General features: G+C 41.7%; 2 protein-coding genes across 2 annotated transcripts in view; both read right to left on the reverse strand.

Moving 5' to 3' along the window:
* The window catches only part of kcnc4 (potassium voltage-gated channel, Shaw-related subfamily, member 4), a 23,491-nt gene extending 13,511 nt beyond the window's left edge, over positions 1 to 9,980 (reverse strand). Inside the window, exon 1 of the mRNA XM_034877480.1 lies at positions 9,111 to 9,980. Within this exon, the coding sequence (XP_034733371.1) occupies positions 9,111 to 9,713 (603 nt within the window). The 5' untranslated portion in view covers positions 9,714 to 9,980. The remainder of the gene's footprint in view (positions 1 to 9,110) is intronic.
* A 3,318-nt stretch (positions 9,981 to 13,298) lies between these two features.
* Positions 13,299 to 15,987, reverse strand: hspa1b (heat shock protein family A (Hsp70) member 1B). Its single transcript, XM_034876815.1, has 2 exons — positions 15,787 to 15,987; positions 13,299 to 15,365 (listed from the first exon to the last, which is right to left on the reverse strand). The coding sequence occupies exon 2, from the start codon at positions 15,341 to 15,343 to the stop codon at positions 13,424 to 13,426; it is 1,920 nt and encodes a 639-aa protein (XP_034732706.1). The 5' UTR covers positions 15,344 to 15,365; positions 15,787 to 15,987; the 3' UTR covers positions 13,299 to 13,423.
* Positions 15,988 to 16,187: the final 200 nt, after the last annotated feature.

The following is a 16,187-nucleotide window of genomic DNA, read 5'->3' on the forward strand; positions in this document are numbered from 1 at the left end:
ATTGGCTGCTTAGAAATTAAGTGTTAACGAGCAGTTGGACAGGTGTACCTAATAAAGTGGCCGGTGAGTGTATTTATAATGAATAATGTGGCTGCATTGCATCTACCTAAATCAGCACAATGGCCATGGCCTGTCTGTGTTTGTGTTAACATTGTGTGCTAACTCATACCCATTCCTGTCTTATTGTTTACTAAAGCCTGGGCATATTGTCATTTCTCTTAAACCTGTCTAATTTTTCAGCTGGATAAATGTGTTTGTATGCACTCAGCTATGTTCTCCCTCCGCTTCTCATGTGTCAACCGGCTTTATGGTGTTTGGTCTGTGAATTAGAAAAAAAACTAAGAAATAAAGCATGTAAGGGCCAATAGGGACACTAATTCACTGTGGAACAAATAAAACAAATAAGAACAGGACAGCTTATGGAGTTCAGAGAGTTGGAAGAATATCAGCCCATATTCAGAACATCAATACTGCACCTGTAAATATACAGTTTAATACATATCTGATCTCTATTGAGCACCAGGGCTGGGCAATGTATCAATATTATATTGATATATTGTGATGAGACTAGATATTGTCTTAGATTTGGGATATCATTATATATCTTAAGTTTTGTATTTCCCTGGTTTTAAAGGCTGCATTACAGTAAAGTGATGCCTTTTTCTGAATTTACCAGACTGTTCTGGCTGTTCTATTATTTGCCTTTACCCATTGAGTCATTATATGCACAATATTGATAATTTCTTATCTAAAATCTAATTGTGAAGATACTTTGTTAAAACACAAATTTTCAAGCCTACAGTATTGTCATAATATACATTATATACACAACCAAATTGAGGTATTTGGTCAAAAATATTGTGAGATCAGATTTTTTTCTACATGGCACAGCTCTATTGGGCGTATAATGTGTAGCGTTCTACCATGACAACCTCATCAGTGAGCTTTGATGTTGACACAGCTCTGATCCCCTAAGAAGATGAGGACTGAGCTGCAGGACAAGAGGGAAGCCTCAACTCTGATCCCAAGAGGAGCTCAGTGTTCCCCTGTCGCGCGCAGTTTCCCTGCTGAACATCACTATGGCTGTGCGCAGGGTCTGAGTGTGTGTGTGTGTGTGTTACAGGGATAAGTCACGGGGAATATCACAACAAGCCAAACAGCAGAGAAACAGCATACAGTAGAAACTAACAAAAACAGGAGCACACAGCTGAATTAGTTACTAATGCAGCAGTACAGTGGCTGAAGATGAAGATTTTAACCATGTAAAAGGATTTTCCTACACTTCTCTACCAGTTAACAACCAGAATAATTGTGAGCATGAGTATTAAAGGTAACACTACTCATTATACAGCAGAATTTCCCTGTCAATATTGTATTAATAGACATTATAATGGATTCTTATAACTGATTCATTAACATTTGATGATGTAACTGATCAAACCGACTTAATAATAACTACTTTGAATACTGTTGGAGACGTACTTGTTACCACTGCTCAGTGGTCAACATATACTGTACATGTGTATATTTCATGTCATTTTTAATGATTTATTATCAAGTCTTTCTGAATATTTAAATTTTGCATCTGTAAACGGACTGGGGATTTTTTGCTTGCTTTCATTTGAAAATCCTATGTTTCAGTAACAGTCTTTGTTCACTGAAAATGTAATTAAGTCCTCATTACCATGCACTCACAGTTTCTCTAACACATACACGCAGACGCAAAATATGTTTTCATTGTGTCCTTTCATTCATGATTTCCTATTGGAAAGCTTTTCAGACAAAAGAGCCAGAGTCAGCGCCAAATAATTAAGGTGGGCTCTACCAGACAGGAGGGTACACCTTCTGTTGAATCACCTCAGCAAGACCATTTCCAAAGTCAAGTAATAAAAGAATTACCCCAGCTTTTCAACACTCCTCTCGGAACTTCTTCAATTCCACAGCGGTTCCTCACTTGTTGCACAATTAACTTTAAGAATATCCTGAATAGTGGAACCCGGTGTAAACATCAGAATAAGTAGTGTTAACAAAGGAGCTTGCAGGAATAAGTTAGTGTTCAGGCATCTACCGATCGGTAATCCATGCAGACAGACAGGTGCCACCTCTGTGACAAAGTTCCACTTCCCACCCCCCAAACAACCCGTAGGTTAAAGCCTGATCACTTTCCCACTTGCCAACTCAGCAGATTGTGTTTGTTGAACTTCCATGTCTGAAAGTGAAGCCAAGGTGGAAGTGCATTCTAGCTAATTTCCCGCAGGGGGCAAATCCACTGGCTCAGGGGTTGAGGGATAGGCTGAGTCAACTCCTTATCGCCAATTACTATGCAGCCTTTTCCTCACCAATGTACAGTCTGTGGTGGACAAAATAGATTGACTGCGGCAGCGGATCACCATAATGGACTGCAACATCATCATTGGATTGGAAACATTAAGAACAGCGTCATTCCCGATAGCATTATTCAGCTAAAAAAATTATGAATCAATTCAAATGCTTATAAGAGAAGAATCATGACTCTTACATGACAATTATTCTTTCCAGCAGCTTTAGCTACATCAATTATTTTATACAGTCTGTGGTTGGAACGCACCTACAGTTGCAGGTTCAGTTTACACAAAAGACTCAATGAATGTGTCCGTGTAATGTGTTTCCAAAAACTGTCCGACTGTTACATCGTTGATCAGATCTCTGTATTGGTCTATTGAATCTATTCATTCCAAGTGGAATGAATCATTTTGTTGAGTATAAATAAATATGTTCTTGCAGTCTAACACATTTTCACACTTTCCTGATTTTGACAAAAACACATTTTCGGTAGGACAACAAATGAGCAGCTACCAAAAGAAAAACTGTGAGTCCTGCTGCTGTTTAAATGCTTCTAAAGAGCCCAACAGGCCCTGACATTAAGTTTATTCAAATGCCCAGCGTTTCTTTTCAAGAAGTAAACAGAGCAGGGTATCTGCAGCCAGTGGCACCTCTGAAGGGAAGGTGCTGGAGGTCCAATGACAATTTGCTCAGCTCATAAAAGTCATAACAAGAACATCTAACAATAACACCAGAAAGCTTGACCTCACACGTGTGTATGCATCTGGAGGTGTGTGCATGACTGCCTCTTCTCTTCCTGAAAGTATTTGGTTTTTTAGTGAAGTGTTTGTCTCTCTGGCAGTTTGTATTCTTATTATTCGCATGTGTCTATGTCGGCAAGTCCGTCTTGTTCAATATGTCTTGTAGCATTTAAATGTGTCTGTATGGTTTATTTAAGGCCTGACACAAAGGGTGACCACAATATCATGTTTATGGGAGAATGGTGGGAACTTTAAACATTGTCAAAAAGTTGGAGTGATTGCCATAATGTCTCTTTGCCACCACTGAGTGTTTTAATGTTAGTCAGCTGAGCCTGCTAATGTTATCATCAATGTTCACACTGAGAGTTCCTAGGAACATAAATGTAGCTTCTGCAATCTTCCTGAGGGTTAAAGCTGATACAAGCACTACATGTGTATAGTATTATCTATATAACGTATTTGTTATTTGTGTACAGTGTCTCTTTCCTACTAATTTCTATCCCGCTACTTCCTCCATGGTCGGTTTCTTGTGCTGCTGTAATAGTTAACTTCAATAAAGTTGTATTTCAGATTTTCTTACAGGACATTTACTGCCATGTTGTATGTATGCAACAATGCGATGTCAACTTAACCAACTACGTCTGCTGATGACTGTGATATCCGAAGCTCCGGGAGGAAGGACTAGCAATAAACGCCAAACACCAACTACAACAAGAAACTGCTACTTAGAAATTATTTGTATCAGAGGTATTAGTATAAACCTAACCAAGCCCATTGATATGAATAATGAGTGTTTACATTTCATACTTCAATTACATGTTTCTAATTAAAAGGACATACTCTTATAAGACACTACACTGTAAATCTCCATGGAGCTAAGGGAAATTGCAGAATTTGTGAAAATCATCCGAGTTCATCACTTTGAATGAGACCTTTTATATTACACAAAACCATCCATTGCTCCATGATCAATTATTACTAGAAACTTTTGGATTATAGCTGCTTTAAATAAACCATCTGAATACTTCTTTCACCACTTTTTTTGTGATCAAATTTTTTATTTATTTTTGGAAAAGTAATCAGCAGTTACAAGCAATACACTGAGACAGAGAAAAGGGCCAGAAAGAAAAAAGAAATAAAGAAATAAAATAGAAATGATAATGTACAGGAGTAAAGCATAGCGAAGCCTCTGAGGATATGTAATGCCAACACCGGTGCCAAAAAGACACTGATCCAAGTGTCCCCAAGGGGAAAGCCGATCGGTCCCAGCTGGGAAAATCAGAGTGGCAGGGAGCGAGACAGGACGGGCAGCAGGCTGTGCGTCAGTGAGCAGCAGCTGGGGAGTCCCATCACATCCGTCACTCCTTGCCGTTCAGCATTGCGCTGTTACTAACATTGACACGCTGCTGTGGGTAGATGTAGCAAGTAGTCGTGAGCACGTGAAAACACAAAAGTTGAGTCCGAGATGATGTTGAAAAGATGGGGTCTTTATTGTTCACCCCAAGTGAACACCCCGAAATAATGTAAAAATAAACTAAATTACAGACAACAAAAAACTAAATACTTTCACAAAGTAAAAGGGAACTGACAGGAGAGTTAAGACGATCACATTAAACAAATCCACTGTTTCCTCAACCTTAAAGCAAGTCCCTGCGAAGGGCATCCAACGGACTTATCCCCTACTCCCTTTGGTGTTTCTCATGCTCTCTCCGTCTCGAGCAAATGCCACTGCCGGTCTATATAGGCCTGAAGACCGCCCCTCAAATTGGAACATTCCAATACTACAAGGCAGGGGTGGCTCAGATGACTAGACAGTCTTGAAGGCTCTATACAGCCAAAATGTAGGAATTTATCACACTAGACATTCATATGATTCACATCAACAACTTGAGGAAATGAAAGGCTCACAGATGATTTAAACCTTGTGATCATTAACATTAACACATGAACAAACTAAATAAATATATATACAGGCAACATGCATGGTCAGTCATTAAGGCTAAAATAGGTAGTGCATCGCTACCGTGACGACAACTATGTGCTCCGTCACACAAGCTATACTCAACAACCACAAGAACGAGCTATCTGAGAAGTCAGCAGTTGCAAAGACACTTCTGATACTTTCTTGGAATTCATGTCACACTTATTTAGAGTCGCTCCACCTGAGGATGGAGGAGAACTAATGTCCACTAGTTAGCCTGTGAGCTGTGCTTCTCCTGGGTATCTTAGATTAGTAATTCATGGTCACACGTTTATATTTCACGGAACCAGAGGTGGGTGAAATGGAAGGAATGTTAAGTAGAGCCCAACCGATAATATTGGCCCACCGATTTTTTAATTTTTTTTACATAATGTTCATTCAAATTATTCATATTCATATATTCAATGACAAATAAATTATTCTGATAAATGAATATTTAAAAAATAAAAACGGACTGTTAACCATGTTATGAGCATTGCCGTTGCATAGTTTGTCCACCAGAAGGCGGTCTACAATGTCCCTGTTTGCAACACTGATACTTTTTTTGTGTGTTTTTGTTCAAAGGACTTTAATTTCATAAAATAAGTTTGTATTTTTATATATTTTATTTCTCAGAACATTAATATATTTTGTGACAATAAAACAAATTATTATCATATTATCCTACGCAATTCTGGAGAAAAAAAATAAATGTTTTTAAATATATGTCGGATTTTGTAATAACCAAATATTATAGATCAGGCCAACCACATTCGACTGCAGGGACCATTTTTGAACAGGATCTGTAGGTGGAGATTGCAGGGCAACAGTAAATACCACATAGAAGTGGTCTACATCATCTGAACAATGGGTACCTGAAGATGTGGAGATAGGTCTGGCAATGCAGAGTACCCTAGAGGTCACAGCAAGTAATTTTATAGTGACATATGACTAATTGGGCTCATTGAATCCACAAGGGTCCCAGAGTAAATTACATTGATGATTGCCAGTTAACTTGCACCTCAAATACCAACAGTCCACCTCACTAATCAATGCTCTTTGGCTTAGGTATAAGTAAGATGATATTTTTGTTTGTCGTTATGTTTTTTTGCCACTGTGTGTATACTTTGTGATGCATTCGCTGACCTCACAGCAACACGGCCAATCTGTTTTCAGCAAACAGCTTTGAACTGAACCGAATAAACAACCAACATAATCACTCAGGATTACATCTCTCTTGGCCTGAAAATTCAGAGTCTCCTTAATAAGGCAGAGCTGCGTTGATGACGTGTAAAAAATCAAATCCTGTGTTCCATTCACTGAGCAGCAGAGAAAATCGCAGTTAAAGACGGGCCAAATGGAACTAGAGGTTCTGCTCAAAATGCTCCTTTATTTTTTTATCAGATGGGTGTCACACCGAGGCAAAATGTGACGTTCGGATTGAGTTTCAAGAGCAAAGCATTTAATTGAAAGATATTGACTGATATTTTTGGATTTTTTTTTGCTAAAAACCACAAATGCCAACCTCATGGTGGCACTTGAGGAGAGGACAGGGGCGCAAAGCATGGCCAACAAGGACTACAATTCATACAATGCTCATCTGATGTGAATGTACACACCCTGAGCTGAGAGTCAGAACTTCAGTCATTACGGTTTTAGTACCGTCTGTATAAGCAGCTGTATATGATCCTCTCATGTGGATTTGTAAATGGGGCCACCATCAGAATAAAGGCTTCATGTGGTGACTTTTACAGAGCTGCACCTCAAATCTTGGTTGATAGTGGAGGAAGATGTGGCTGGAATGATGGACAGATTAACCTCCCTCCGGCTTTCAAGAATCACATTACCTGAGAGAAGCTCAGAGGCTCTTTGAAATAAAAAGGCCATAAAGGTAACATGAGTCCCTTAAAATGCACTCTGCATTTTCTCAGAATGCACACAGAGCAAACATGCGTACATGAATCAGCTGGAGAGAAAATGGATAAAGAACATTATGACCAGGTCAATATGGATCCGCCATCACTTGTTTTTACATACTTGCAGATTCATTTCTACACTGCTGTTTCACCGTAGAACTTCGCAAATCCTGATTCAATCATTTACAAATATTAACTGGTGAGAGACAGACGTGATGAACTGGCAGGCAGTGCGTGGCCATCTTCAGAAGGCAGCTGTGACTCAGAGATGTCGGCTGTCAGCCTGCAAATGGCACCTGGACGTGAAGCTTAAATAAACACTATTTGTAGTGTGACTGGTATGTAATAAGTAAAACACTTCTGCAACACTGTGGGAGCCTCTGAATAGACCATTCAACTCTACAAACAGAAATTGGAGAGGATCAGTCACTCTCTTTCTGACTGATGGAAGCTCCTGGCCCTTTGCCTGACAACTCCTGCTATAGTGTAACTCGATACTTGCTTTCACGTTTACTTCATTAGGCTCTCAGCTGCTTTTGTTGCCAAGCCATTAGGCATCGCATCCTTTCAAATGCTTACGAATGGCTGATTAGAATGAGAGCAATTTCTTTTAATTTACATTTATTTTATCGATAAACCAGACAGAAAATAATCTCGTTCGGCGTGATGAAATGAAAAACTGAGATAGATTTTTGAGGTGTTCCCCCAGTTGGAGCTGGTTAATGTGGTTCGGGAAAGGAACATTTGGGACCCCCGCTGCAGCTGCCCCGCGTCCCCGCAAAAGCATCTAGTTGTTTGGAGAGACTGCAGGCTTTGATATTATAAATATTATAAGAAAATTGACTTTCCTTTTTTTTTTTTTACTTTTTTTTCACTGGGAGCTGAATAAATGCACTTGTTTTGGCTTCTAACTATTAATAATATAATGTGTAGAGTGACAAGTAACAAGCTGAATTAGCACAAAGATACATTGACTTTAAAGTTGTTTTGGGTCCTGGGGGTCCAAGACAGCTCAAAATACATACCTGATATATTACTGCTTACTATGTTTTAGAAGGCTTCTACAGAAACATTGTCCCATCATGGTTACAATTAGATGACGACATTACCCCTCCCAAACCCAGGTCATCTATTTGGATGGTTTGTTCAAAGAGGTCTAATAGTTAGGGAGTGAGCCACAACACATGTGACTACATAGATAAATACTGTAGATTTCTGTCTGAGTTTTTTCAAAGACTAGAAGAAAACTAGAATCACTGCCTTGCAGTTGTTTGCCTCCTCCAACCAGTGAAGTTGCGATTTACATCAATGTTTATCCAGACTTAAATACTTAATTTATATGACAGACCTTTAATAATTAAAGTTTATATTTTGGTGAAACATCGATGTTTCACACACAACTTCAACCTGGCAGCACAGAAAATCTATACAATTACTACAGATTCAAGGTGGCACCCAAAATGTCACCAATTCATTATCTGAATTGTTTATGCAGAAAATTATGATATTAAATGTCATCACCTCATAATTTCATCCTATTAGACATCTGTGTGAAATGATGGCTCAATTAGCCAAGGAATTCTTGAAGGTTGTGTTTAAAACCAGCTACTAAAAAATCCTCTTCATTCTGTCTTGGTTGAAAATTGGTTGATTGTGCCTCTGTTGTTACTACATGTACAGCAGGGGGTTCTGTGGAACCCAAACAATGAGGAAGTGAAGCCATCATTTACAACACAACTGAACAATCCACCCGTATGGGATTGTTGAACATCTCGTTACAACATTTTAGGTATTTATAAGCTGCTTTACCAGTCTTCACTATTCTGGAAAAGACACACGATTTTGGAACTGGACTGCAAGGATTTACTACCAGTCAGCAGCAACAGAGAGTAATACGCCTGGGAGCACAGTCTCCGTTCCAGTCATCCTAACGGTATTGGATGGGGTTGAGGTCAAGGCTCTGTGCTCTGTGCTATTGTATCAGTGTGTATGACTTCCCTTGCCTGAACCAAAAGTCAACAAAAGTATGTTGACAGGGACAGGGTGTCGGGACACCTGTTGATTAGGACAACATGTGCGCCTTTTTTCCTAATAAGAAAATATCTTGCATGTGTTATGGTCTTGCACTGACATGTGCCCATTAAAGTACAAAAAAACACCTGTTGAACTCACCCTGGCTGCTCTGGACGAGTAAGGGTCGTCAAACAAGGCCCAGACCTTTGGCTGACAAATTTCGCAGCAACCCCTCGACCTGTCGGGACAGTCCTCGATGCCGAACCGCCTCGGCATCTCTCTGTCGTCGTCTGTCTCCGGGTCCGGCGGTTCAAATGTCTCCAGAGCCTCCTCGGCGTCCCGGTGCTGCCGGTAGTTCATCCAGCAGCACGGCTCCACGTCGGTCTCGTCGATGCCCCAAAACGCCAGCTCCTCCTCGAAGAGGGGCCCGCAGACGTCGGCCGGGCAGTGCAGCTTGCCGGTTCGGTAGTAGTTCAGCACGTAGGCAAAGATGCCCGGGTGTCTATCGAAGAATAACTCGGCACTCGTCGGCGCAGCATCCGAGTTGACCTGCAGATCCGGGTCTGCCAGCCATGCCAGGCGGGTGCCCGGCAGGGTCCTGAGGGTGCTCTTGTAGGTTTCATGTCGAGTGCCGCCCACGTTGATGATAATTTTGTCGGAGTCTTCCCCTCTATACATCTCCTCCTTCAGGCATGTTTTAGATGGAGGTTTGTTGCCTGACTTGCGGCCCCGGTAAGACGAAACGCACACCGAGCTGATCATTTAGAAGCAGCTAGGACCTTCTGGCTGCTCGCCCTTCCGTTACAAGCTGGTGTCCACTCGTAGCCTACGAATACCTCAATATAAGAACGCAAAGTCGGCACTCATTTCAGGCGCCACTCCAAAAACAAATAACAGTATAAAACGGTCCAAACAGCGCCAAAGTGAGACTCTCAATTAAAATCACCTGTTGCAAAACTCCGTCTGTTGTCGCAACAAAACGCAGGTGTTAAGGACTCACTCAATGTGTTTAAAATGTTTTCACTTCGGTAAAGTTAGAAAGACATTAACAGATTTGAACTTCCGGCATCAATAATATAGCAAAATGTTGTTAAATCACAAACGACGCATCTTTCCTACCGTAGTAAGGTTAACAACGAGCTACAAATTCGTTTTCATCCAAACGAACCGTCCTCCACTGGAGAAATAACATTGGTCTGCACGAGCAACCGGTGGAGAGACGGCAGTGAGACGAGTGCGTAGGGACCGTCTACAAATTAAATCACCGAAAAGAGACAGGCCCACAACAAAAATATTTATTAATTTAATGATGAAATAAGGTAGTGTCTCCAAACTTACCTTCATTATTACTTGTCTAATGTTAGTTATACTACAGCACCTACCTTTTAAAAAAAAGAAGCAAATTTATGATTTTGGTGAATTTAATGTGTCATAAACAAAGATTCCTGTCTCCAAAAGTGATACACACATAAAAGGCTTCCTGCTGGTTGTACTACGGCACTTGTTTGTTTTTTAAAATAAGCATATTTCCAATTTTTGTGAATTTTGTTTGCCCAACCCATTTAACAGGTGTGAAACCCTACCTCATTTTTAGTTGTATCTCTTTTTGGTGTTTTAATTTGTAGACGGTCCCTAAGCACTCGTCTCACTGCCTCTCGTAGACTTCTTGTATTGATGATGAATATTAACGGTCTATACAGACCAATTTCTCCAGGTTGAAGGACAGTTCGTTTGGATGAAAATGAGTTTGTAGCTTGTTGTTAACCTTACTATGGTAGGAAAGATACGTGATATTGTGATTTAACATTTTGCAATAGAGTAATTGATGCCGGAAGTTTGAATCTGTGTCATTCTAACTTTACCGAAGTAATGTTTTCGTCGAATAGATTGCGCAATTGTACTTATTTCCGCTGGTGTAAACAACTTGCAAAAAAATAAAAGTGTTGGTCTCTATGGCTTAACCACTTATCAAGTTTTTTTTTTTTTTCTGACAGCTGTCATCCAAATAATGCAACACCAAAATGCAAAACTATTCTTGACAACTTTTCTCTTCTCCACATAAGGAGTCAGCCAACAATGATCCAGTCACCCATTTAATTCTTCCAGTTCTCCCTGCTCATGCAGCTCGCGCGCCAGATGTGGGGTTGTTTTCCAGCTGGGGATCTGTTGCTTTTTTTCAGCAGCGTATCTTCCCTTAGCGACAGCCCGGGTTGGATGGTGCGTTCAACAACAGGCTCGGCAGTTTAACTCTTTGGCTGCTGGTGTAGGTTGGCGCATCATCGAACCATTCCCGTGTGTGTGTGTGTGTGTGTGTGTGTGTGTGTGTGTGTGTGTGTGTGTGTGTGTGTGTGTGTGTGTGTGTGTGTGTGTGTGTGTGTGTGTGTGTGTGTGTGTGTGTGTGTGTGTGTGTGTGTGTGTGGTAGGCTACCACGTTTATTTGGACAAAATGTCCAGGAACCACTACAGTTAACATTTGCTGTGGATTACTGTCATTTCCAGTAAATATCCACGGTTATCGTATTAGTAACCAACTACAAAGTGTGATTAATAACCTGTTAGCTTTCAGGCCTCAGTGTGTTCAAAGAACTCATGCTGACACAAACTGAGACTGCCACCTAGTGGATCCTTCAGTGAACAGTGAGCCTGTTAGTAAGAACCATGTAGAAGTAAAGAAATGTGATTTGGTTAATTAACAGCGGTGGATCAGTCGCTTATTCATTCTAGATGAAAGTAGCAATACAACAGTGTAAAAATACAATTGAACGCACTGCATTCAAAAGATTACTTAAAGGGCAACTCAACATATTTTACACCTGTTTAAGTCTATTTCCAGGTGATGGGGAGTAGCCAAGGGCAAGACTACATTAGGCTACTTGCTTAGTGCATAGTTTCTGTGGAAAAAAAGTTGAATGAACCCTTTTGTTGCTCCAGACCAGGATCTGTGTGAAGTCTGACTTGTTGGGATTGAAGAAGACTACGAGGTTAGACATTTAAAAACAATTGTTAGTGTGGAGTTAAAAGTGATCTTACGAGTACCTGGTTCCACTATTGACCCCTTGTGTTGTCCTTTGGGTCACCGGACCCGTTCAGTTTATTTGACTTTTTGTATTGGATCGGTATTGAGCTTCGGGTCCCTGGTGACCCTCACGTGATTTGATGTCATTTCACGCTAAATGGCGTGGGCCTCGCCCTTTGGGGTCCCAGAGACCCTTCCTGCAGTTGAACGTGTTCCCACTACCCCTCATCGCGTCCTCTGGGGTCCCAGAGACCCATCCTGCAGTCAAACGCATTTCCCAATACCATCATCTTGTTCTTCAAGTCCCCTAGAGCCTCCTGTACTCAATTGCATTTTTCTGCTACCTTCAATAAAAAACAAAAAACAACTCCTCATTTTTCAGTTCAGGAATCAGAACCGTTTTAAAAGTACCGGTTTGGCATTGGAATCTTAAAAATCCAAACGGTACACAACCTTGCTTATGAGATCTGTTTCTTGCTCCTAATCTCTGTTTGAGGTCAGCAGCTTGAGGCCACGTTGGCAGCTGGCATAAAACGCCCAAAGCAATGACCACACTTGAAACTGTGACACACCTGAGTACTTTGTTAAAGAACGTAAATAGTATCAGAAAACCTTACTTCAAAGGCCTAGCATAAGCAAAATAACTCATTATGCAAAGTGAACCCTGTCAGTGTCAGTCTTTATACAGGCAATTATTGATGTGTTACTACTGATAATCAAAAAAACATAAGCTTCTGCGAACCATGCAGATGTTTTCACGTATTCTGCCTTCTTAGGACTTTGTGGGTCTTTACAAACTGCTCTTGATTGACATGTCCCCCACCCCTCTTTTGGTTTTGTGGGACCCGGTGAGACTGGAAAATTCAGCCTGTTGTCAATCTAGTATGGCTTGGTGGCATCACATAATTCCCAGCATAGATAACATAATGGGTAGAAATAGAAGTAGGGGGCGCCCCAATAGCTCAGTTGGTAGAGCGGGCACCCATATATAAAGGTTTACTCCTCAACACAGCGGGCCCGGGTTTGACTCCAACCTGCGGCTCTTTGCTGCATGTCATTCCCCCCCCTCTCTCCCCCCCCCCTTTCATTTCTTCAGCTGTCCTGTCAATAAAAAGACCAAAAAATGACAAAAAAATAAAAAGGAAATTGGGGGAAATTACTAATCAAGCATCTTTAGCAAAAAAATTCCCTTACTGAAATTTTCTGCCCAGGAGTTTTAAGTATCAAAACATGTAAATTATTCCTGGAGGCTAAGAAATAAAAGAAATAAATTAAAAATACCATAGACACTGAAGCTCACTTTTTGAATCATGTGTAACAAGAACAAATTAAAGTTATGTATGTGTTTATTTTTAAAACAAATCGAGAAAATAAATGGTGAAATTATATAATTTTTGGTAGCAAACAGGGATACAGCCAGAGTATTTCTGTAAACATAATGCTGATGTCCATGGTTTTAGTCCACTTCCTCAATAGTGGGGCCCTTGGAGCTGCCTTCTGCTTGGCTGCCGCAGCTTCCTGGCGGGGCTGCTCCCTGGTACAACTTGGTCACAACCGGCTTGCACACCTTCTCTAGTTGGTTCTGCTGATGCTCATACTCGTCTTTCTCTGCCATCTGGTTGTTCTCCAGCCAGGAGATCACCTGGTTGCACTTGTCAATAACCATTTTTTTATCCTCCTCGCTAATCTTTTCTTTCATGTTCTCGTCCTCGACACTGCTCTTCATTTGGTAGGCGTATGACTCTAGTGAGTTCTTTGCCGCAATCCTCTCCCTTTGCATGTCGTCGTCAGCCTTGTACTTTTCAGAGTCCTGTACCATCCGCTCTATCTCCTCTTTGCTGAGGCGGCCCTTGTCATTGGTGATGGTGATTTTGTTTTCTTTGCCGGTGCTTTTGTCAACGGCGGACACATTCAGGATCCCGTTGGCATCTATGTCGAAAGTGACCTCCACCTGTGGCACACCTCGGGGAGCGGGAGGGATTCCAGTGAGCTCAAATTTGCCCAAGAGGTTGTTGTCCTTGGTCATGGCTCTCTCACCCTCATACACCTGAATCAGCACGCCTGGCTGATTGTCCGAATATGTGGAGAAGATCTGGGTCTGCTTGGAGGGGATGGTTGTGTTTCGTTTGATTAGAGGCGTCATGACTCCACCTGCAGTCTCAATGCCCAGAGACAGGGGAGCCACGTCCAGCAGCAACAGATCTTGCACATTCTCTGAAGTGTCACCCATGAGGATAGCAGCCTGGACTGCTGCACCATACGCCACAGCTTCATCTGGGTTGATACTCTTGTTCAGTTCTCTGCCATTGAAAAAGTCCTGCAAGAGTTTCTGGATTTTGGGAATTCTTGTGGAGCCACCGACCAGGACAATTTCATGAATCTTGGACTTATCCAGCTTGGCATCTTGCAGAGCCTTCTCAACTGGCTCCAATGTTCCCCTGAAGAGTTCCGAATTAAGCTCCTCAAAACGGGCCCTTGTGATGGAGGTATAGAAATCAATGCCCTCAAACAGGGAGTCGATCTCAATGCTGGCCTGGGTGCTGGAGGACAGGGTCCTCTTTGCTCTCTCACAAGCTGTACGCAGTCTCCTCACTGCTCTCTTATTTTGGCTGATGTCCTTCTTGTGTTTTCTTTTAAATTCCTCTACAAAGTGGTTGACCATACGGTTGTCAAAGTCCTCACCGCCGAGGTGTGTGTCTCCTGCGGTGGCTTTCACTTCAAAGATGCCATCCTCAATGGTCAAGATGGACACGTCAAATGTGCCTCCACCGAGATCAAAGATGAGCACATTGCGTTCGCCTCTTTTACCTTTATCCAGGCCGTAGGCGATGGCTGCTGCTGTGGGCTCGTTGATGATCCTGAGAACATTCAGTCCAGAGATTACCCCGGCATCCTTCGTAGCTTGCCTCTGGGAGTCGTTGAAATAAGCTGGAACTGTGATGACTGCATTTGACACCCTCTGTCCCAGGTAGGCCTCAGCGATCTCCTTCATTTTGACCAAGACCATGGAGGAGATTTCTTCTGGGTAGAAGGCCTTGGCTTCCCCTTTATACTCCACCTGGACTTTGGGCTTGCCGTTATCGCTGATCACTTTGAAAGGCCAGAGTTTCATGTCGGACTGGACAACAGCATCATTAAACTTTCTCCCAATGAGCCGTTTGGCATCAAACACTGTGTTGGTGGGGTTCATAGCGACCTGGTTCTTGGCAGCATCCCCAATGAGCCTTTCTGTGTCGGTAAAGGCCACATAGCTGGGAGTGGTCCGGTTTCCCTGGTCGTTGGCAATGATCTCCACTTTGCCATGCTGGAAAACCCCGACACAAGAATAGGTGGTGCCCAGATCAATGCCAATGGATACTCCCTTAGCTGAGGACATCTTGCTTGTTGCTTTACAGATCCTAGAAAAATGGGGAAACAGCACATTTTAATTTTCCAATGCTATACATGAAAGCATTGATCACTGCAAATGAATATCATTCAAAATTACTAGATTAAGTCAGTAATCCTCAAAATAAAATGTAAGTAGTGCCAAAATTTTCGTTCATCTAATTATAGACAGACATACTGTATGTTAGAGGTACAGTTAAAAAAGACTAAAAAAAAGAGTATTAGTTGTGTGCACAAGAGCTTCGTGACATGTTTAATGTAGTTGCTCTATTACTAAAACTTACATTATCCTATATTGAATAAGTGGATTAAACTAATGCCTGAGGATAAAAACCTACTCCATGACAGATATGTGATCAAATAAAAGATTGGCACTGACGTTTCTATTTAAATTAATTAAGCCACAATGGGATAATAAATTGTAGTACTCACTTTCAGCAAAGAGCTCTCTATTGCTTGAATATGGGAAGGATCCCAGCAGTCTCCTCGAGTAGTTTGCTTCGTGGCAGCTTTTGCCTCTATGTGGTTCTTCTTAAATGAATGCCTGGACTGACTCAGGCCCTTCGCTTTTATAGTTACAACCAGGTTTCCAGAAGGCTCCCAACAATCTGCCCCTCCTGCTCCACGCTCAGTGACTCATGTGTTAATATTAGCAACAAATGCAGCTGGCCTGGTGCGAGAGAGCCGGTGAATATTCTAGAGTGTGACAGCAGTTTGACGCTCGGCAAGCAGGGGTGACGGCGAGGGAACACAATGTAGAGAATGTAGCAGCTTTAATTCCCCCGAATAATGAAAAAACGTGTACTTTAACTACCCAACCACTGACCTTAAGA

This window comes from Etheostoma cragini, chromosome 7, assembly GCF_013103735.1.
Source record: "Etheostoma cragini isolate CJK2018 chromosome 7, CSU_Ecrag_1.0, whole genome shotgun sequence".
NCBI lineage: Eukaryota > Metazoa > Chordata > Actinopteri > Perciformes > Percidae > Etheostoma > Etheostoma cragini.

Excerpts from the sequence above, each read along its gene's own strand:
- hspa1b (XM_034876815.1), bottom strand. The coding sequence starts at position 15,343 with ATGTCCTCAGCTAAGGGAGTATCCATTGGCATTGATCTGGGCACCACC.